The following is a 22,623-nucleotide window of genomic DNA, read 5'->3' on the forward strand; positions in this document are numbered from 1 at the left end:
GGAATCCCCATGAGACTAGTGGGGAAAAAAAAAAAAAAAAATCCTTATTTTATAGGCTTTGCTGACTCTGGAGTAAAGGCACAGTGGGCCTATACATCATGTGTTTGACTCCCCAAAAGAACCCAAGAGTAATTCTGACTCTCTGGTGGTGGCCCCCACCAATCTTGTTTTGATCTTTCCTGCTTCTCTCCCCATCTCTGCCCCCCAAGCCTAATCTCAATGTCTAGGCCCAAATGTCTTAATGTTACTAAGATCCATTCAAATCATTAAACTAATTAGCATTAAGAGAGTAAAACTTTATTCTTCAGTTTTATTTACATATTTTTAGAGGGTCATGGAGAACAGGAATTGTCTCACCCAAAGGAATGAATGTTTAATGGTAAAATTTTAGCTATGGGATACCTGAATGGGGAGATGTTTTAAGTCACAGTAAAGCTCTCCAGCCTCTATTCCTCCTTCATAAAGTCACCTGTTTCCTTTGGGGAAATCATCTCTCCCCATGATGCAAGCCAAGGGCTTATCTCCCATTAAGGATGCCATGGTGAAGAATAGGGAAGCCTGGGGTACTGCAGTCCATGGGGTTGCAAAGAGTTGGCCCTGACTTAGCGACTGAACAGTGTGACACCAAGGGGGACAGGAGATAGGCACAGGGCCCCAGTTCAGCCAGTTGGATGATGGTTATTGTCATTCATCACAAAGGAGGCAGCACTCTGACCTTGTAGATTCTGCTTTCTGTCCTTTCAAATGTCTTTTGGTTCCTGCCCAAACCTCCTTGGGATCCCCACCCCCCGCTCCTGCCCACTCTGTCAGCCACCTTCCCCAAAGACTTCTAAGTGAACCAATCTTTGCTGTTTGCAAAGAACACGGATTCCCAACTGAAGGGCCATTCCACCTTGCTCTACCCATAGTAAGGCTAGCCGTGGCTGGGGAAGAGGGCGGGCTGGCTCACGGCCCCTCCATCAGAGGCTGGGACCCAGGAGGCCAGGTCCCTGCCTTCACAACCATGTACCCTGAAGAAAAACAGGAGTCCCCACAGGAAGACCAATTGTGCCACCTCACAGGGCCAAGCAGGCATCCTTAAAACAAAAACATTCACGAGAAGTGACATCAGGCTGTCTCCCATCCCCCATCCCCACGGCTACTTCCATTCTCTTCCAGCTTGGGGCCAGCAGGCATTGGCCTGTTTGGGACGGGAGGGAGATGACAGCTGAACAAACCAGTAGGCTCAGCACAACCAGGAACTCAGACCCAGGGAATGTAAAATCGTCTCCATGCAGAGCTCCAACACCTGCCCCAAGGACATACAATGGACAGACACACGTGTGTACACGTGGACACACACATTCTCCCAGGGCTCCCCAGGAAAGCAACGGAGATGTTGGCACCGGGTCAAGAACAAACCAGGGGAGGCAGCAAACCCAGAGTGAGGCAGAAAGCAGATTGCTTCCTAGTACGTTTATTGGAGCCTCGGCTATGCGTGATACCAATCGGGAACTCCCTTCCATGACCCCGTCAGCCCGACTGGGGCAGAAACACAGGGAGCCCACCTCCTTTTCTTCCCCCGTTATAGACAACATTATTAAAAAAAATAAATTTTACAATAATACATTTTCGCTCATCTGTTAGGGTATTATTTCCATAGGTTCTTAAAAAAAGGAAAGCAGGGGGAACCACACGATATATGTATACGGATGTATATATACATATATGTTGAGAAAGGAGCCGCGTTATGTACATATAGTGGGCAGTGGGCGTATGTCTCAGAAATGAGAAGAGAGAAGGTGGGCGAGTGAGGCAGGGAGGCGAGTGATGGAGGGAGCCACAGAGACCAGAGCGTGGTGCCGGGAGACAGCCCACGGTGGTCTCCTGTCTCTCTCAGCGCCTGGCCCCTCCCTCCAAAGGGAGACCCACCAAAGGGACCCACAAGAAACCAAGGGAGTGGACAAGGAATCATTTCTCTTTGATTTCAAAGGAGGTTCTTTGCCAGCAAGGAGGAAGAAGCCGCCTTGAGGTGGTGCCCGTGTTTTGCTCCCAACCCCCGGCGGGGTCTCCCAGGCAGGCTGGGCTCCCCAATCGCCCCTGGAGCTGCCAAGCCCTCCCCTCCATGCTACAGTGGGGACCAAGGGGAGAGCACCACACCCGTCCACAGGTCAGATCCAGCCCTCAGAGAAGGGAAGCGAAATAAACTCCATCCTGGAAGCCAAGTGGAGGTGCTGACGGTGCCCAACTGGACCCCTAGGGGCCGGCTTTGCTGCCCTGCTGCCTGATGCCCACCGCCGGTCCCCAACAAGTCCCCTTAGTGGGGAGCTTGAGAACAGCAGCCATCCTGGCCCCGCCCGTGTCCCTGGGCAGTAGGGGTGTCGTCTGGTCTCATGTCAGCAGGGTCCAGAGAGGAAAACCCCCAGAGAAAAGTGAAGGGTAGGTATCTCTAGACCTGCCGCATGCCCTCCTTGGCGCGGGGTTTCCCCAGCCAGGGGGGCCTCTGGGCCAGCTCTCAGGCTGCCCGCCTGCTTGTCTGTTTGGTTTAGAAAAACTTCTCCAAAGAATAAACCTGGGAGGAGACAGGTTCAGAGACAAAGTGGGAAAAAACATCTTTTTTTTTTTTGCAGAGTGTGTGTGTGTCTGTGTGTCTGTGTGTGTTTCCATTTTGTCAGGCGGGTGTTCTCATCCGTGTAGCTTTCAGAAATCTCCCGATGGAATCCCCAGAGCCTACAAGGCCAGCTTCAGCATCAGGAAGGATGCAGCGGTCAAGGCAGCCGACGGTCTGGCTCTGCGGGGGCCTGAGTTAGGTTTGATCACCCTTTTACTCCCTGGGATGATATTGGTCGTGAGCTGCGGCCAGGTGGAAGATAGAGAGAAGCAGAGAAAAAGACAAATGAGTCAGTAGGGCTGGGCTTCCCTGGTGGCTCAGACAGTAAAGAATCTGTCTGCAGTGAGGGAGAACCAGGTTTGATCCCTGGATGGGGAAGATCCCCTGGAGAAGGGTTAGGGTTAGGGTCCCCGCAGGAGACCCTGCATGTGAAGGAAATGGCAACCCAAATCCCATGGACAGAGGAGCCAGGCGGGTTACAGTCCACGGGGTCACCAAAAGTCGGACACAACTAAAGCAACTTAGCACGCACATAGATATAGTCCTGTGCTGGGTCTCCCTCAAGGAAGGGCCCAAATCCTTTTCTATCTCTCCACCTCTGTGGAGTGTCCCAGAACCAGCACAGAGCAGGCTGCTGGGTGCACGTCTATAGAGTCAAGAGGGCTTGCCAGGATCTCTCCTCAGGGAAGCCTGAGCATCTCACCCAAGAGACAAGGGAAGGCCCTGGCTGTAACTTCTACACCCACCCATCCTCGCTCCCCACAGAGTGAGCGCCCACCCTGGTTCAGGCGGCCTGGAAGCTGAGCTAGCCCAGCCTGTGTTATGGGATCTGGGGGCTCCAAGTCCAAGGCTCGCCTAGAAAACAACCCCCCTCCCGGCTCAGCCCCCTGCACCCACCCCCACTCTGCCCCTCACTCACCTCTGTGAAGCACATGCTTAACTCTTTGGAGTTATTGGCCTTCAGCCCCTGCTCCTGTGGGACAGAAGGCACTAGTAAGGGTGGGTCACGTGGCTGGGTCTCTGGCCAGGCTTTGTCCCCAGATTCAGACAGGATCCCACATTCCACAGCTGTGCCATCCACTGCTGGCATCACAGGGTACACACAAAGAGCACTGGCAACACAGGACCTGTGCCCTCCTCTGACACCTGCAGTGATTAATTCCTGTCTCCTCTGGGCTCCTGAAGAAGAGAGTTCTAACTCTGCTCTCCAACTGACAGCATCATAGAGTGATATGGTGCTCGCAGGTTTGACTACCACCTTCAGAGCTCCACTTGACTTTTTTTCCTTGCATAACAGCAGCTCAATAAACATTACACAGTATGTACCCTACCTACAAACAAGTTCCATTCTGAGAACACGTTTCTAAGTCCAATTTGTTCATTAAGTCCAACAATGTTTGCCTAGGTACCCAACTAACTCGGCTATATGTTTGTTTTTATTCTTCAGTTGCGAAGTTGTGTCTGACTCTTTGTGACCCCATGGACTGTAGCACACAGACTCCTTTGTCCTCCACTGTCTCCCGGAGTTTTCTCAGATTTATGCCATTGAGTCAGTGATGCTACCTAAAGGGCACATCTCATCCTCTGATGTCCCCTTCTCCTATTGCCTTCCATCTTTCCCAGCATGAGGGTCTTTTCCAATGAGTCAGCCATACAGTACTGTACTGTAATAGATTTATACTTTTCACACAAATAATACATAAAAACAAGCAAACACAAAAAATAAACATTTTTGATCTCACAGTTCAGCACCTTTAAAAGCGCAGTAATACAGTACAAGAGCTGGCATACAGGGGCAGGCGCTGAGTGAATAGGCAAGAAGAGTTACTGCCTGCAGAAGGGTGAGGAGATGGGAGATGGTAGAAATGAAGGATCAGCAGCAATAGGAGATGGAGAGCAAGCTGGAATTTCACTTACACCTTACATGACTGGACATATGAACACACATTCACATTTTTGAAAGTTCAATACCTGAAGGTTCATATGTAGGGGACTTACTGTACTCAGTTAACATTTGTTAATTGTCATTCATTAACAAGTCTGTGAATGAAGGAATGAGAATGAATGAATGAATGAATGCTGCAGATCAGAACTGACACCCAAGTGCCAGCTCCAGAAAGATCATGAGTCCTCACTGGGCTCTTGGGGAAGACAGCTGTGATTGATTAGTGATGTCTGCCACTGGGGCCGGTTAGGCAGACACCTGGCCATGGTATCAGGTGTTAGCCATGCCTCCGAAACAGACGTGTGGCACCTGGGAGCTCTGTGGTCCAGGTGAGGAATGAGAACCAGAGGGTGTGCATGAAATCAGCCCTTTGTTGCCATTATCGTAATAGTGATCCATGGGAACCAGCTGGGGAATGTGATGATTCTATCCTGGCCATTGGCGCTGGCCACCAGAAGCAACTGGAAAGCCCAAGAAATTATGCCTAAATCACTGCTTCTGGCCAGAAGTATTAATAATACCTTAAACATTATAGGCAATCTACCATCCAGGGCATCTGGTCAGCTCAACAAGGCCCCAGCTGTCACACCAAGGCCCCAGCCAAGAGCAGAGTCACTACTGAAGGTGGAGATGTGATCATGGTGACAATGAGAATAGCCGAGATGGAACCAGGGACAAGACCTAGGAAGATCCTGTTTAAGACCACAGCACCAGGAGCTGCAAGTGCCAAGATCTAGCCCGGCCTAGCCACCAACCAGGGACTCCTCAGAAGGGTGTCTGCTCGAAGGCTCTACAGGATCCAGGGACTGGATTCCACTGCCCAGGACCAAGTGCAGCTCCAAGCACAGTGAGTCCAAGGAGATGCGAGCATCAGGCAAGGAAGAAGGGGAGGGAGGGAGCAGGGAGGGACAGAGAGAGTAGAAGGGGGGAGAGGGAGCTGAGGGGGAGGGAAGGGGCAAAGGAGGAGGAGAGGGAGCAGGGGAGAGGGAGGAAAAAGAGGGGAAGGGGAAGGAATAGGAGAGGGCCCTTCACCCCCTCCTCAGACCCATATTATTGTGAGAAAGGGATGCCATCTCCCAGGGCCAGGGCCAAAGGACTCCAACCCAGTGTGTGGTCTCTGGTGGGGCCACAGGGACTTGGTAGGGGAAGGACTGGCTCCATAAAGATCAGGACAGGACCCTCCTCAGGCTCCATCAGAGACATCCGCAGTCCTAGGCACACAGAACAGTGCAGGTGTCTGCTGGCCAGCCGACATTTTCTGACAGTGGCAGATGAAGGCGATGTAGAGCTAAAGAGGTTCCACTACCCAATAGCCAAGGCTTAGGCTCAAATTCACCACCTCCCTCATCATTAACTGTCCCACTGCTCCCCACAGGAGGTTCGAAACATGAATGAGTCACAGCCCTGTTCACACCCCGATGAGAGAAATAAACACCCACACAGTCAACTCCATACCAGTTCAGCTAAGGCAGGGGGGAGGGGAGAGGCTGTGTCCTCCCCAAGTTGCCCCCCACACTGCAGGCTGTCCTCTGAGGCCACACCCCACCAAGGCCACCTTTGATGTCCATCTCAGCCGATTATCTTGGCAACAGGGAGGGAGGAGGATGGCAGCAGAGATAAGGTTCATCCTTCTAGAAATTTCTCCCACAGAGGCCCTTTGCCCAGGAAGTTGGAAGGAAATTATTGCCTTCCTCATCTTTCTGGCCACCTCTGTCCACACTCCCAAAGCCGCATCTGGAAGTCCCAGGGCCTTGTCAGTCCGGCCGAGGTGCCAGGGACCAAATATAGTGTTGTCTCTATGGGAAGGGCTTCCCTAGTGGCTCAGATGGCAAAGAATCCACCTGCAATCCAGGAGGCTGGGGTTCGACCCCTGGGTCAGGAAGATCCCCCAGAGGAGAGCATGGCTCTCCTGAGCATGGCTATCCACTCCAGTATTCTTGCCTAAAGAATTCCATGGACAGAGGAGCCTGGCAGGCTACAGTCCACGGGATCTGAGCAGTTAACACCACCACCACCACCTCTATGGGAAAACTTTTGGCTGGAACTGGCCGATCCTGTCTCCTGCTTCTTTTCCTGCCTCCACCCCTCCACCCCACCCCCTGCCTCCAATCTCAGTGCCCCTGGCCTCAGTGCCTCCCCCTACACATGCCCAGTAACTCCTCATCCTCCCCTCCCCACCACGTCCCTAGCACAAGCCCTCCTTTCTTAATGATGACTATCGACTATCACTGACTGTCGCAAAGATTTGCTAACAGTTCCCCAGTCTCCTTTGCTTGACAATCAATCTCCACCCGCTGTCAGATTATCTTCCCAAATCACACTTCGCATCACGACATCCCAGTTCAAAAGCTTTCGGCAGCCTCTTCACAGTCACCACTTTATCCTGCAAATCAGGTTTGACTCGCCACCCCCTCCTTCCCATATCAGAACTCTGTGTTCTCACAAACTCATGATCGGTGTTCCTTTAGGTGAGGGGGCTTCCCTGGTAGCTCAGTTGGTAAAGAATCTGCCTGCAATGCAGGAGACCCCGGTTTGATTCCTAGGTTGGGAAGATCCACTGGAAAAAGGATAGGCTACCCACTCCAGTATTCTTGGGCTTCCCTTGTGGCTCAGCTGGTAAAGAATCCACCTGCAATGCAGGAGACCTGAATCCCCTGGAGAAGGGAAAGGCTACCCACTCTAGTATTCTAGCCTGGAGAATTCCATGGATCATATAGTCCATGGGGTCGCAAAGAGTCGGACATGACTGAGCGACTTTCACTTTCACTTTCACAGGTCAGGGGGAGATGTTTCTACAAAGGGTCAGAGAATTACGATTTTAGGCTCTGCCAGCCATCACGTCCATCCCAACACAACTCTCCCTACAGCACGTGGACCATATGTGACAACTGGGTGGGGCCATGTTCGGTAAAACCTGATTTATCCAAACAGGCAGTGGGCCAGATTCGGCAGCAGAGCCCCTCCTCAGCTGCTCTGCGCTGTCCTGGCTCCCTGCCTTGGCTCCCTCCTCTCCCACTCCTCCCCATTCCATGTGTCTGCATCCCTACATCATCCATCAGTTCTCCCTATTCTTCCTGGCCCAGGAGCAAGGCCCACCTGCTCCATGAGTCCTGTGCTTACAAAGCAGCTTCTTCCTCTGGATCCCATAATGCCTTATCTGTTCCTTGGTGCACCCATCACTTCCTGCCCCGTAATTCTCTGAGACAGCATGCACTCTGACCCTCCCACCAGTAAGAAGACCAAGGTACAGGCCTCACATGCTGGTCAGCCTCAGTGTCTGCAACAGAGTGACATGCAGTAAGAATTTAAGTTCAATAAATGAGTGAATGCACTGATGGATGAGTAAATGAATGACTACAAGAAAGAGATGAAAAGAAGAAATACATCAGCCTCTCAAAGCTTTGAATTGGGCTGAGTCTGTAAATAAGAAATACATTGTCTACAGCCATACCACCCTGAATGTGCCTGATCTTGTCTGATCTCAGAAGCTAAGCAGGGTTGGGCCTGGTTAGTACTTGGATGGGAGAAATATATGCCTAATAGGCATACAGACACACTGATGGGCCTCTGGGGCCCATGCTCTGACGGCCATAGGACTGTGTGCCCAGTAAGAGACCCATCCAGAGAATAGGGAGGAGGAGGGGGAGATGGAGGTGGGACTCTTGGCAAGCCCTCAAAATTCATTTTTAATTCCCCCAAATGTGATGGGCAGTAGCAAGGGTGTGAGCAGAAACGAGATGATAGAGACAAGGAATGCAAAGAAGAAATTACATTACTAGGGTCTTGCAGCCCTGGGGAAGATGAGACTCCAGGTGACCTGATGGGGCCCTGCAAACTGGCCCAGAGCCACCCACAGGGAATGCCAAGGACACTAGACACAAACCAAGTCCAGGGAAAGCGGGAACCCACTGCCAGTGTGCCCCGCCCACACTGTGCCACCCTGGTCCAGGCTCCATCACATGACAGGACAGCCTTCTACCCAATCCTCCTGCATCCTCGACAGAAAGACTTCTTCACCTTCATATCTCATGGCACACAGAGGGCATCAATGAAAGGGAGGGAAGCTGAACAGAGTTGCCTGCAACAAAACAGACCATTTTCTAGAAGAGAGAGCAAGAAGTCGCCATAAATCCAATGATCAGGACCCTGGGCTCTTTTTGTCAACCTGTGTGGGGCATCCACTTGATGCCAGGTGCTAGGCACTTGGTTGTAAGGGCTACCAAGGGGGCGATTTTTCCAGTAGTCATTTATGGATGTGAGAGTTGGACCATAAAGAAGGCTGAGCATCAAAGAATTGATGCTTTCAAACTGTGGTGTTGGAGAAGACTCATGAGAGTCCCTTGGACAGCAAGGAGATGAAACCAGTCAATCTTAAAGGAAATCAACCCTGAATAATCAAAGGACTGATGAAGAAGGTGAAGCTCCAATACTTTCGCCACCTGGTACGAAGAGCTGACTTACTGGAAAAGACTCTGATGCTGGGAAAGATTGAGGGCAGGAAGAGAAGGAGGGTGACAGAGGATGAGATGGTTGGATGGCATCACCAACTCAATGGACATGAGTTTGAGCAAGCTCCGGGAGATGGTGAAGGACAGGGAAGCCTGGCATGCTGCAGTCCATGGGGTCACAAAGAGTTGGAAACAACTTAGTGACTCAACAACAACAACAACAAAAGGGGCAATGCAGCTCCAGGCCTCCAGGGATGCTCATCTGGTTGGGGGAGCAGAACACACCCTGATGGGAGCCAAACAGGAGCCCTAAGCAAGGAGAAGACAGCTTGGCCAGAACTGAGTCAGGAGACCACCCAAGGGGCAGTATCCGAGGAGGATTCAAAGGCAGAGAGCTGAAGAGAGGGGAGGAAGACACCCTCTCCTCAGAGGGACTGACAAGTTCAAGGGCCAGCATCTTGCTCAGCCTGGACCTTGGGCCTACACCTGGGGGTGCACTATGGGCTTCAGAAACAAAGGCCCTGGATGAGGGTACAAGATAGAACAGCCTCCTATGGATTCTCCACTCTAGGGACCATTGGGTAGAAGAGACGGAATTCATACTGGGGGTGTGTGTGTGTGAGAGAGAGAGAGCAGGGACAGAAGGAGAAACCATTCTGCAGATCCTGCTGTACTTTCTCCAAGCTCCAGAGAGCACCAGGCTGGCAGGGCCACCTGGAGAGGGGACCACAGCCAGGAGTGGGAACATACGAGAGCCAGACTCTGGACAGCATCAAGGACCCCAGACAGAGGGCCAGCTCGGGGTCTGCCCGGCTGCCGGCTCCTCTCTGGTACCTAAAACCCCCACATTTCTGCTCAGCTGCCCTCCATGGGGACAAGAGTTCCTCTGGCCCCAGACCCTGCCCCCACTGTGGGAAAGTCCTCTGGGGGAGCAGATATAGAGAAGGTGACAGTTCGGTGCAGCCAGAAGAAAACTGTCAGGAAGGCAGAGGCTGGGACAAGTCACTGTCCTCACTGGGCTTCCACCCTTTGAGGTTTGGGAAGCAGCTCCAAGAGCCCTTCACTCCTAACATCCAATCACTCATGCAGGGTCACCAGCTGGCTGCCATCTCTGAGTCAGTGAAGAGGGTCCCTAAGGCTTCCCCTGGGGTCCACCTGTGGAGGAGGAGGAGGACAGAGTTAAACAAACTTGCCTCTCTCTCCAGAGGTGTCTGGGATGCACAGCCTTCCTCTCCCTCCCTCCCCGGCTCAGCTCCCCATCTCTGCCTTCACTCAAGAGACTCCCTTATGTCGCCATGGGTTGCTGTCATTCCCAAGGGCCACCACAGAGTCCCTCCAAGCTAGCAGAGCTGAGGACAGGGGCATGAGCTGGGGAAGGACAGACCACCCACACCAGCCTCCAGCTAACCCTTGGCACTTCCAGCACTTCCAGTAGTAGCAGTAAGTAGTCTTTAAAAGACTAAAGCAGAATCAGAGGGACTTCCCTGGCAGTCCAGTGGTTAAGACTCCACACTTCCACTGCAGTGCTGCTAAGTCACCTCAGTCGTGTCCAACTCTGTGCGACCCCATAGACAGCAGCCCACCAGGCTCCCCCGTCCCTGGGATTCCCCAGGCAAGAACACTGGAGTGGGTTGCCATTTCCTTCTCCAATGCATGAAAGTGAAAAGTGAAAGTGAAGTCGCTCAGTCGTGTCAGACTCCTACCGACCCCACGGACTGGAGCCCACCAGGCTCCTCCGTCCACGGGATTCTCCAGGCAAGAGTACTCGAGTGGGCTGCCATTGCCTTCTCCTCCACTGCAGTGGGTGTGCATTAAATCCCTGGTGGGGGAACTAAGATTCCACATGCCAAAAATTTTAAAAATAAAAAAACAAAAACAAAGGCACTTCCCTTTCAGTTTCTGAGAGAAGAAATGGGGGTGTAGGGATGGTGATGGATGGGTCCCTCTCCTGGGAAGGCCCCCCGTGCTGTCCCACCCAGAGTGACTTAGTCAATAGACCCGAGTGGTCGGTCACAGGAGACAGGCCTGGAGGATCCCCCAGCCAGACATCTCCCCATCCCCCTGGGATTCAAAACACCTAACATATAGGTAAGGTTCCTCATACACGTCATCTTCCATAGAGATTATGCATTAACCCCCCTGTAATCAAACCGAGTATAAGATGAGACCCCAGACAGTAAGCCTGCAACCCCAAGCTGGGGCTGAAAGAAACCAGGCAATGGTTCAGCAAGGTGCTGGAGGGAAACGGGGAGAAAAGGGAGTCAAGAGTCACCAGGCATTTAGAGTCTTAAGGAGGGTCCACAGCCCCTTGAGTGGGCATCTCTTGGGTTAGCCAGCCCCGAGGGGCTGGGGAGGAAGGCTGGCAGTGCCCAGAGGGAGCTGGGGACCAGATCAGAGCCTGGTCACCTGACAGGTGGCACAGCCTCACCGGCCGAGTTGCCCATTGCTCTAGCATGAAATTGAGCTGGTGACCGTCTGTGCAGCGGCCCCTGAGCCCCGCCGGCAGCCGCTGAAGCATGTTCAGTGTAATTAGGAGCTGCCCAAGGGTGACATGCACACCACAGCCCCAACCAGGAGGGGTGGCCTAGTGGAGGGGAGCGGGGCATGGAGGGGCCACGCTGGGTGGACCTGAGGGCACTTGAAGGTCGGGGTGTCCATGAGGAAGGGAAGAGGGAGTGGGCTTCCCAACCAGGACGGGCACCAGCAAGGGATGCCCAAGGGGCCTGGATGCCTCTGCCGGACCCCATCCTTGCTCAGGTCTCATCTCGGGACTCTGAAAGCCCACTGCTCTTTATCTCTGGAGGTACTGAGGTTAGTGTTAGTGTTAGTCACTCAGTTGTGGCCAACTCTTTGCAACCTTATGGACTACAGCCCACCAGGCTCCTTTGTCTATGGGATTTCCCAGGCAAGAATACTGGAGTGGGTTGCCATTTCCTCCTCCAGGGGATCTTCCCAACCCAGGGATCAAACTTGGGGCCCCTGCATTGCAGGCAGATTCTTTACCACTGAGCCACCAGGGAAGCCCTACTGAGGTTATATAGACGATCAAAAATTGCATATATTTGGAAATTCCCTGATGGTCCAGTGGTTAGGACTCTGCACTTCCACTGCAGGAGGCCCAGGTTCGATCCCTAGTCAGGGAATTAAGATCTCACAAGGCTCGAGGCATAGCCAAAAAATGTTGTATATATTTAAGGTGCACAATCCAACACACGTAAGTAGTGTGAAATATTCACCATGAGTCAATCAACACAGCCATCACTTCACACCTCTACCATTACCTTTTTTTGTTTGTTTGTTTTCTTTTTTGTGCTAAGAACACCTAAGGTCTACACATCTAAAGTCTTAGCAAATTTCAAGTACACAGTACAACATGTCAACTACAGTCACATGGCTGTAGCCAGCTCTCCAGGACTTACTCATCTTGCAAGAATGAAACTTCATAGAGTGTGCCTACTGGTGATCCCATCAGCCCACCCCACTCAGACTGCGTCTTCATTGCCCTACACAGCCAGGCTTGTTCTCGCTGCCCCCACAGCCATGTCCACACTGAGCCCCACTGACGAACTTCAGACCCCACCCCTCCTTGGGAATTCCAGCCCCAACTCCTGCCTGAAACATCCCTTATGCCCCACCATCCATGCCCTCGCTATTCCCTCCCTCCTCTGCTTCCCCTGATATTCTGCACCAGATCCTCTTTTAAGCTCTTTCTTCTAGGGTGTGAGTGTGTACACAAGTATATATAAGCGTGTGTGAGAGAGTGTGTGTGTGTATATGAGTGTGAGTGGGGGGGGGTCGGCGGTGGTTTCCGATCAGATCAACATCCTAAGCAAAGAATCTACTATAGCAAATGGTGTGATGGCATGAGGGAAGCTCAGCAGAGACAAAGGCTGAGTGGGGAGCCCTGTGATGTGTCTCCACAGTGCCATCCACATGGTCCCCTCTTGCGGCACTGACCACACCCCATGTCTGGTGCTTGTTGAACTGTCTGACCCCCAACAATACCACCAAGGACCACAAAACACAGGACTTTGTCAGCCTCATTCACCAATGTCTCCTTAGCATCGCACATAAAATCTCGATCAAATGTGTGCATCACACGCATTGGATGGATGGACGGATGGGTAAACACATGAACATCATGGGCTGTCGAGTCAGAGGTAGGTGTGAAATCTTATTCCACCACTAACCAGCTGTGTGACCCTGAGTGTGTGGCCTAACACCCCGGGGCTAGCTTCTTGTGTATAAACCAAGGATCCCAGCATCTCATCATGTGAGAATTCAGTGAAATAGGTAGAGTCTGCTAGCTAGTCTACAGTACCTGGTCATCAGTAGATGGCAAGTGAATGTTCACCTCATTTCTCTGGCACCCCTGTGGTATGTAGTACAATCCTATGACAGAACAGGTGTCTGATACTTGCAAGGTGATGTCCAGTGAATGAATCATGGAAAATTAAACTCCCACCAGCTCTTTCTGCCCCTAGTGTCCTGACCCAAAGGGAGGAGGCTGTGTGCCCCATCCCTGGTCCCCTGTCTGTAACCTCCCGCCCTGTTCCTGACATGAGATTCCTCTCTCAGCCCTCCGCCTGCCCCAGCTGCACAGCCCCAGTGCCCGAGCCCTAACCCCTCACGTGGGCACCCCTCACCTGGGCAGATGTGCAGGTGGTGATGACACTGGTCCCCAGGCTGGTGCTATCACTGAGGTCATCTGGCAATGAAGGCGTTTTCTCTACCCGAGGGGCCTGTGTGGCCTGGAATGGGGGGTTTTTAGGGGACAGGTTCACATCTGTACCATTGCCAAAGGCCTGGATGGCGTTCCCTGTGGGGAAAGACAGCAGGGAGACACAGAGAAATCAGGGGCCCCTCCGTCACTCTGCCCCTCAGCTGAAGGTATCCCAACAGCTACCTTCCCTGTGATGGCCTTGGAGCTGGGGACAGGGTGGAATTTGTCTGAACTAACTTGGCTGAAGCTCCCTTTCAGATACCTAGCAAGGTCTCATACCCAGAGAAGAAAAGATCAGGAGGGAAGCTGGAATAAAGGAGATGCATTGGATGAGGAATGAAGAGGAACAAAGGAGAAGAAGTGGGAGCATGGGGAGCTGGGAGGGGAGGAGCAGGCCGTGCCCAGGGCATGAGCTGTCTTCTCTGCAGCATTCGGTGCTGCAGGCTGTGCCCCCCATTGCAAGCCAATGGCCCCCAATGTAGCCCCCTTCCCCAGGTGGCCTCACCCACCCTCACTCAGTCAGTTACACTGATTCACTCAGGACTAACTAATGAGACCTCTTGGACAAAATCGTGTCCCCAGTACCCAACCATATACACAAGACCTACAGGAAGCTCCACCTCCAAGCCCCAGAGGCACCTCAAGTTCATCAGGTCACCACCTGAACTAGGCACCACTCCTTCCTCTGCGACATTGCCTCCCCCAACATTTCCAGTACTGAAGGTTTGCCATCTCTTCACTAAGTCACCCAAGGCCGAAATCTCGGTCACCCAGGACACTTCCCTAACCACCCTCTTGCTGGCCACAAACTGACCTCTGAGAGGTCTCCCCACCCATCTCTCCTCCCCATCCCACCCCCAACACTGCTCTGGATCAGTGGGCACCGTCCTCCGCCCAGAGCACCTGCTACATCCTCTAGTGGACTTGGTTTTGGGTCACCTGTGAGAACCATATCCCTACCCTCACCCCCTCCACACGAGAAGCTAAGAGTGAACCTTCCAAAATCAGATCTGACCACAGCACCACCTGCCAAGACCCCTTCACCAACCCACATACCACCTCTGCCACCTACAGGACCCTAAGATCCAAACGCCTTCAAGTCTGCCTGCCCCCTTCCATGAGGATGACTCTCTCTACCTGTCCAGGTAACCCCAGGCATCCTCGCTCTCTGTGGCAAGGCTAAGTGGTCCACAGCTTCCCAAAACCCACCTCTGCCCAGAGCAGACCAGCGGGCCCTCGCTGCCACTTCAGCTGACCAGTGCCCAGCGAACCCCGCTGTGGGTCAGCTTCCAAGAAGCCTTCAGGGACCCTTACCTCCAGGATGTCTTGGGCATCCCCACCCTGTGCTCTGGCAGAACCTTCTGCAGACCTCCACCCTAGCACAGCACCCCTGTACTGTGATGGCCATGATGCTCTAATGGTGCCCCCCTTCAGAGGGTGAGCTGCTCAATGACAAGCCCTGTGACTTCCATCTCTAAGCTCCCGGTGCTGTCAGAAAGGCAGGATGGACAGATGGACAGAAGGAAGAAAAGAGGAAGGGAAAGGGGGAGGAGATCTTCCACTGGGTGGGCTGTCGAGGGTGTCAGACTAGAAAGACCAGGCAGATGGAGCTTGTGGCTGACTTCTGTCTCTGGCCTTCAGATTAGTAGGAGTTTGATGACTTGAGACTCCAATTCCCAGGGGAAATCAATCCTTAAAGGGAGAAGTGACAGAAGCTAAGACCCTCATCTTAGGCAGTACCCAAATGAACCTGGTGAAACCATCAGGATAACAGACCAGAAACCTTCAGCCTTAATGTGACAAAGGTTGAGGCCTCCAGGGGCCTCCGGACAGCTCCAGGGAGCATCTCCAGGAGTGCAAAACTCACGGTCTGCGTAGTCAACCCCCCTACTGGAGAAGCCCCACAGGGACCACCAGCCACTGCAAGGGGAAGGAGGGCAGCACCTGGCACAGTTCCAGGGCCCCCGGGACAGGAGGGGTGGGAGGGCTCCTGACGGGGCGGATGCGGGCGGACTCACGGAGGCATGGGTTCTCTGTGAAATCCTTCAGAAACTTCTCACACTCTTCCTCCATGTTTCCACTCCCACGGCAGCTGCACCAGGGGGACACCACAATGCCCGTGGGGCTGGAGTCCACGTAGTTGGGTGTTATATCAAACCCTGGGCAGGGAGACAGGGAGGCCAAGGAGAGAGGAGCAGTAAGGCTTCCCTCCTGGCCCCCAGACCCCAGGCACATCATAGAGGAGGCTTGGGACACACCCCACACCCCCACCACCTGACCCCTAAACACATGTACATCACAGCTCACAATCCAAACCACGAGGGTCGGCAAGGGGGGTCACAGCATAGAGGACAGCAGAGGGGATACCCAGGAGTCCCTACCCAGAGCACGGGCCCTGGCTTTCTCCTACACCAACAGTCAAGGAGACTAAGGCTCTCTCCTGGGTTTATATCCCAGGGCCAGCATTGACCAGCAGGGTGAACATGTGCAAGTCACTGTTTCCCTAAGCCTCAGTTTTCCCATCTGTAAAGTGGAGCCCCAAGCCCGCCCAGAAAATGCTGTTTTGAGATTTACATAAGACAGTCCACGTAAACTGCTCAGTGCAGAGCCTAGAATGTCACACAATGAACATCACCCTTATTTCAGAAGCTTCCTAAGATCCTTGGGGCTCTTCCCCTGTGATAAAACCCCAGCTCCCATCACAGCTCTTATCTGAAACCAGGCAGAGGAAGAACTGGACTTCAGTCCCTAACTGGGACAGGGGCAGCTGAGAGCCACTGAGATCCTGGGCTGGGGTGGCTTACCGATCATGCCAGCGTAGGAGCCCAGACACGCCTGGTAATTGTCGGTGGGGCAGCTGGTGAGCGTCTGGTAGGAGGCACGGCAGTTGGCATGGAAGTCCGCCAGCCGGGACCTGGGGTCAGGAGAAGACCATAGAGAAAGCAGGTTAACCTGGCTGACCTCCCATCTCCTCCAGGGCACAGCATCTCCTTCAGAGCCTCCCAGGGCAGGAGGAAGCCAGGAAGGACAGAGAGGAGGAAGATGGGGGGAAACAAGTTTTGGGGGGTTTCAGGCTAGGAACTCCTTGAGGACAGGACTTCCTGGAAATCAATGCATCCAGTTTTCTTGTTGTTCAGTCACTCAGTTGTGTCCAACTCTTTGTGACCCCATGGACTGCAGCAAGCGAGGCTTCCCAGTCCTTCCCTATCTCCCAGAATTTGCTCAAACTCATGTCCGTGGAGTCAGTGATGCCATCCAACCATCTCGTCCTCTGTCTCCCCCTTCTCCTCCTGCCAGTCACCCAGTTTAGGCAAAGCCCATTCTGAACGGGTCTCTCACTTGGAGGAACACAGAGAGAACCCAGGTGGGTTTGCTGACAATGTCTGGGACTCAGATAGGAAGGCCGGGCTCTGCTTTCTGCTTGGTCACAGTCCTGGTGACCTTTCCCAAGTCTTTCAACACATTGCTATTGCCACCCTACAATCCCTGCCCAGGGGCTTCCCTGGGGGGTCAGTGGTTAAGAGTCCACCTTGTAGTACAGAGGATATGGGTTTGACCCCTGGTCCAGGAACTAACATCTTACAATGCCATGGAGCAACTACTCCTGCAAGCCACAAGGAGAGAGAGTTCAAGCGCCACAACTCAGGATCTGCATGATGCAACAAAGATCCGAAGCAGACAAAAAAATAAATAACCCCTGCCCAGCCACCTCACAGGGCTTCCCTGGAGGCTCAGATAGGAAAGAATCTGTCTGTAATGCAGGAGATCCTCGTTTGATTCCTGGTTCGGGAAGATCCCCTGGAGAAGGAAATGGCAACCCACTCCAGTATTCATGCCTGGAGAATCCCATGGACAGAGGAGCCTGGTGGGCTATAGTCCACAGAGTCTCTAAGAGTCAGAGCAACTAACAGTTTCAGCCACCTCACAGGATCCTTCTAGGGGTCAGTGGGACCATCTCCCAGGGAGGTTAAAAAAAAAAAAAGAGTCCCCCTAGGATGAGACATCCCTCGGACATTCCTGACTCTTCTCTTCCACATCAAATCAGAACAGAGCCTCCAGGGCCTTCCCTCCACTAGCTCCCCAACGCTGCAAGGCACAATCAGCATTTTCTTCCCCTGGTGACATAACCTGTCATCACCTGCTCCTCTCTGTCAGCACGGATAAAGCTGCTTTGTACCCACCTGCATACAGCTCTGTCCAGCACGACCGTGAGCCGCCGGAAGGCAGCCACTGTCTGAGCCCGTCTGTCCCCAGCCCCTAGCACCTTGTGTGGAGTTCACAGGAGGCCTAGGGCACCCAAGTCTAACCTGCACAGGTATTTCTATTCCTTCTTCCTCCTGCCCTAGTGCCCCGGCCCCAGGACTGTTGCCATCAGCCTGGGCTGGGACCACTGCCTGCCTCCCTACTACTCAGGCTGTATGAGAACGCTACAGTAGCCGCAGGAAGGACCATCTGCCACCCTGCCCATGCTCTGTCCACACTGCCGAGTTTCTCACAAAGCCACCTCAAAGATCACCCCCAATTCAGTGGAGCCAGAACTCCAGCCCAGAACTCCAACGACAAGGGCAGCCCCTTCTGGCAGGCCCCCCACCCCCATCCCGCTCCTCTACAAAAGTATCTTGTCCTCTGGAGGAAAAGAGAAGGAAATTTGCATTGTCTCCACCCTACCTCCTGCCCATAAATCACACCCTCTATCTGCTCACCCAGTCCCCCAAACAGGGAAAAACAGCACTTCCAACCAAGCTCTCAGCCCCTGCAGAATAAGACTTGGTCTTGAATGGTCAGATCAGCATCTGTCCTGCTGCGTGAGCCCAGCAAATGAATGAAGGTCAATGAGAGGTGGTCTCTGCCCACACCCCAGACCTCCAGAGACCCACCAGGGAGCCAGGAAGGGACACCGACGTAGGCAAACAGGATCTGGAGCCAACAAACCAAAATCTGTAAGCAGCTATCACAGGTTGAATTGTGTCAGCCAAGGAGCCACATGGCTTCCCTGGTGGCTCAGATGGTAAAGAATCTGCCTCCAATGTGGGAGACCTGAGTTTGATCCCTGGGTCGGGAAGATCCCCTGGAGGAAGGCATGGCAACCCACTCTAGTATTCTTGCCTGGAGAATCCCATGGACAGAGAAGCCTGGTGGGGTACAGTCCATGGGGTCGTAACAAGTCGGACATGACTGAGAGACTAACACACACACAAGGAGCCAGATGCTCATCCCTGGTGCCTGTAAATCTGACCTTATCCAGACATAAGCTCTTTGCAGATATAGCAGGATGAGGTCACCATGGATTAGGGTAAGCCCTCAATCCAATGTCTGGTGTCCTTATAAGAAGAAGAGAAGAGGCACAGACACACGGGGAGAATGCATGTGAAGATCCAGGCAGCACTCGGACTGATGCACCTACAAGTCCAGGCTTCCCAGGTGGTGCTAGGGGTAAAGAATCTGGCTGTCAATGCTGGAGATCCGGGTTTGATCCTCGGGTCAGGAAGATCCTCTGGCGGAGGAAAGGACAACCCACTCCAGTATTCTCACCTGGGAAAACCCGTGGACAGAGGAGCCTGGCGGGCTACAGTCCATGGGGATGCAAAGAGCCAAACACGACTAAGCTACTAAACATTCACACACCCTTACAAGTCCAGGGACGCCAAGGAGTGCCGGCAACACCAGAAGCTAAGAGAAAGGCATCAAACAGACGCTCCCTTCAAGCCTGCACAGGGAGTGCGGTCCTGCCAACACCTGGATTTTGGACTTCTGGCCTCCAGAACTGTGAAAAATCAGTTTCTGGGGTTTTTTTAATTGCATTATAATTGCTTTACAGTGTTGTATTAGTTTCTGCTGTACAACAACGTGAATCAGTCATATGTATACATATATCCCCTCCCTCTTGGACCTTCCTCCCACCCACCCCTTTAGGTCATCACAGAGCACTGAGCTGAGCTCCCTGTGCTACACAGCAGCTTCCCTCTAGCTGTCTATTTTACACATGGTAGTGTATCTATGTCAATTCCAGCCTCCCAATTCATCCCACCCTCCCTCTCTCACCCCATGTCCACATGTCCATTCTCTATATCTGCATCACTATTCTAACCCATACAAACAGGCTCCCCTGTACCATTTTTTCTAGATTCTACATGTATTTGTTAATACATGATATTTGTTTTTCTGACTTACTTCACCCTGTATGACAGACCCATATCTTTTCAGTTTCTGTTTTAAGCCACCCAGTCTGTGGCACTCTGTTAAGGCAGCCACAGGACACTAACACAGCACCTTCAAAGACTTCATTGTTTGCTGTGGCCAAAGGCCTCCCTCTAGAAGGAGCCAAGGGGATGTGGTCAGGCCCCAGCAACAAGGAGCACTGCGGCTGGGCAGCAGGAAGCCATGGCTGAACTCCTGCAGAGCGCGGGGCTGTGAGATTACAAGGAGAGATGCTAGTTACCATCTCCTCCTCACCAAAGAGAAGTTAAAATGGGATCTCTTAACCAAAATACAGAAGTCCATGCTAATGCCGTTTGATCACATGGAGAGCCCAACCCCCTCCTACATCTCCTCAAAAGCTCACTGTCAGTCCTGCCCCTGAAGCCCTTTCTGCCCCATCAGCCACATGGACTTCTCCCACCTCTGTACTCCAGCTACATATCCAGTCTGGACATGGCAATTTCATACTTAATTGCATACAGACTTACTGATATGGCCCTGTTTGCTCCCCCCAACTGGAACATATATTCCCAGAGTGGAAGACTCTACTGACTTCTTCATCTATATCCTTCAAACGCCTTTGGACTAGTGGGAGATACCCATTCATCTTTTTCCCAAATACGTATTGAGGCCCCACCATGTGACTGACAGAAAAATGATGGGAATGGCATACATGTCAGTGAAATGTCAGAAAGGACATCCTGGCCGATGGGGTCAGGGCTGAGTGCCCACTAGGCCTGGGGCCAGGCATCCACAGAGGTCAACGCCAGCCCAGTGTCCTGGAGGAGCGTGATGCCTGCTGCAGCAGACCTGAGACCCTAGCTCCAACCTCCCCATCCTACACGCGGGCCTCACTTCCCTTCTGCAAGGGTGGGTCTCCAATCACTGACACGGGAACATTGAGGTTCTTGGCAGCCTCACGTCCATGATGCCCCTCAAAATATCACCAGACCCCAGGCTAGAGGCAGCGGGAACATGTGAAAATGAGAAACTGACACCCACAGTGACAGACAAGGTCATCCAGAGAGAGGGGGTAGGTGAAGGAAGGAAGCCAGGACACAGAAGGGGAAAGAGTTCCGATGCTCAGTGAGAAGGGGACAACAGATCCAGCTGCTGGGAGAGGAGGGAACAGCTGTCACACATCTGCGCACAGTCCACTGCTTGCCTGATATGTGACCTTGCGCAGGCCTGTCGTGTCTCTGTGCTCAGCGTCCCCAGTTATTCAACAGGGTGGGCCGTGCTGGCCTAGCTCCCTCATCGGGTCTGTTAAGAGAGCTGGGCACACAGAGGAGGCACCGTCCTTATCTTTTTTCTCTTGTCCAGACATCTTGTCCCCAGCACTGCGCCTGCCACTGGCAAACAGAAAATAGCTTTTCCTGTGTTTGATGTAGAAGAAATACCTGTTGGCCTTGTGGTAGGTGTGGGCCCCACATAAGGTGAGTGTATCAAGGAGAGATGACAGCTGCCACCACCTCTCCATCCAGCTCCGGAGTCACCCTGCTGGACCCAGGTGAACAATGGCCTCCCTGCCCCACTTCGCTGTCTGTGCCGCAGTGAGGACACAGGAGCAACAGGGGGCCCTTTGCCAGATCCAGGGTGACCAACAAGGAAGGGTCACCTCACTCCTCTGAGGCTGTGGCCTACTTCCTTCACAGCAGCCCCACGGCTGTCTTCAGAGCACAGGGAGGGTAGAGAGAGGAGCAGAGGGGGACGGTGGAGGGAAAGGCAGCGGCTAGGCCTTCTGTCACTCTATTTCTCCAGCCTCAGCATCCTTGGCAAACCAGAGTGACCATTTAGGAGGATGCTGTGTCCAAGTCTCCAGGAGGCCTTTGATTGTTCAGCTTCCCTCTGTCGCTCAAGACACAGCCAAATCCACATAGCCCACTCCCTCGTCTAAGCAGCCGGCTCCATCCAGCAGCATTAGAGACCAGCAGCGTCAATTTCCTCCAAGCCCGTGACACTCTCAGCTCCAACCACAAGTGAATCAGCCCGGTCCCAGTAGGTACAGTCTCCAAGGCAAATGTTATCCTTTCATCACGCACAGCAAGCCACCTGGGGATCTTGGGCCAGCTGCCACTCGTCCCTACAGACAGTGTGAGTTCCCCAGTCTCTTGGACTCCGTTCTCACTTCCAGGAACAGACTTTTCCTCGACCAGCCCCATTGCTTCCCAGATGTTTGCCTTGAAGAGGCCCCATAGAATAGATGGCATAAGACAAAGCACGAGAGAAAGAGAAGACAGACAGACAAAGGGAAAAAACAGAGAGCCAGCAGGAGAACCATCAATGAACACGAGCCAAGTCCACTCTCAGTGAGATGGAGCGAAGACTGCCAAATGCATTCAGGGCAGCAGGTGGATCTATCTGAAATACACAGACCTCTTTGGGTTGGTTTCATCAGCCGCTGTAGCCTATTCAATTACAGGAAAGCAGCAGGAAAGGCAGAGAGACACTTGACCCCTGATTTCATTAAACAGTCGCCAGATTAAATGTAGGACATCCAATTAATTTGAATTTCAGATCAACGATAACTTTTTTTAGTATAAGTACATTCCATTCAGTATCTGGGATATACTTATACCAGATTCTTTTTTTTTTTCAGTTTACCCAGCATTCAAGTTTAACTGGGTAGCCTGTATCTTTGTTAGATCTGGCAACCCTATCTGATGGGCTAATGTGCTCCTGCAAAGGGAAAAAGAGGCAAAGCTGGAAGTGCCATGGT

At 52.8% G+C, this 22,623-nt stretch overlaps 1 protein-coding gene and 1 non-coding gene across 6 annotated transcripts in view; one reads left to right on the top strand and one right to left on the bottom strand.

Annotated features, from left to right (window-relative positions):
* Positions 1-1,440: 1,440 nt before the first annotated feature.
* Positions 1,441-22,623, bottom strand: part of GFRA2 (GDNF family receptor alpha 2) — a 103,923-nt gene continuing 82,740 nt past the window's right edge. For all 5 annotated transcript variants that reach the window (XM_081571002.1, XM_081571041.1, XM_081571033.1 and 2 more), the window contains 5 exons: positions 16,511-16,620; positions 15,725-15,865; positions 13,630-13,802; positions 3,510-3,563; positions 1,441-2,832 (listed from right to left, as the gene is read on the bottom strand). In XM_081571002.1, coding sequence (XP_081427128.1) covers positions 2,710-2,832; positions 3,510-3,563; positions 13,630-13,802; positions 15,725-15,865; positions 16,511-16,620 — 601 coding nt within the window. In that variant the 3' untranslated portion in view covers positions 1,441-2,709. The remainder of the gene's footprint in view (positions 2,833-3,509; positions 3,564-13,629; positions 13,803-15,724; positions 15,866-16,510; positions 16,621-22,623) is intronic.
* TRNAG-UCC (transfer RNA glycine (anticodon UCC)) lies at positions 12,054-12,126 on the top strand. Its single transcript has one exon. It is a non-coding gene; the product is annotated as a tRNA-Gly (tRNA).

The sequence above is a fragment of the Giraffa tippelskirchi genome, chromosome 1, assembly GCF_054371585.1.
Source record: "Giraffa tippelskirchi isolate mGirTip1 chromosome 1, T2T-mGirTip1v1.2.pri, whole genome shotgun sequence".
Lineage (NCBI taxonomy): Eukaryota > Metazoa > Chordata > Mammalia > Artiodactyla > Giraffidae > Giraffa > Giraffa tippelskirchi.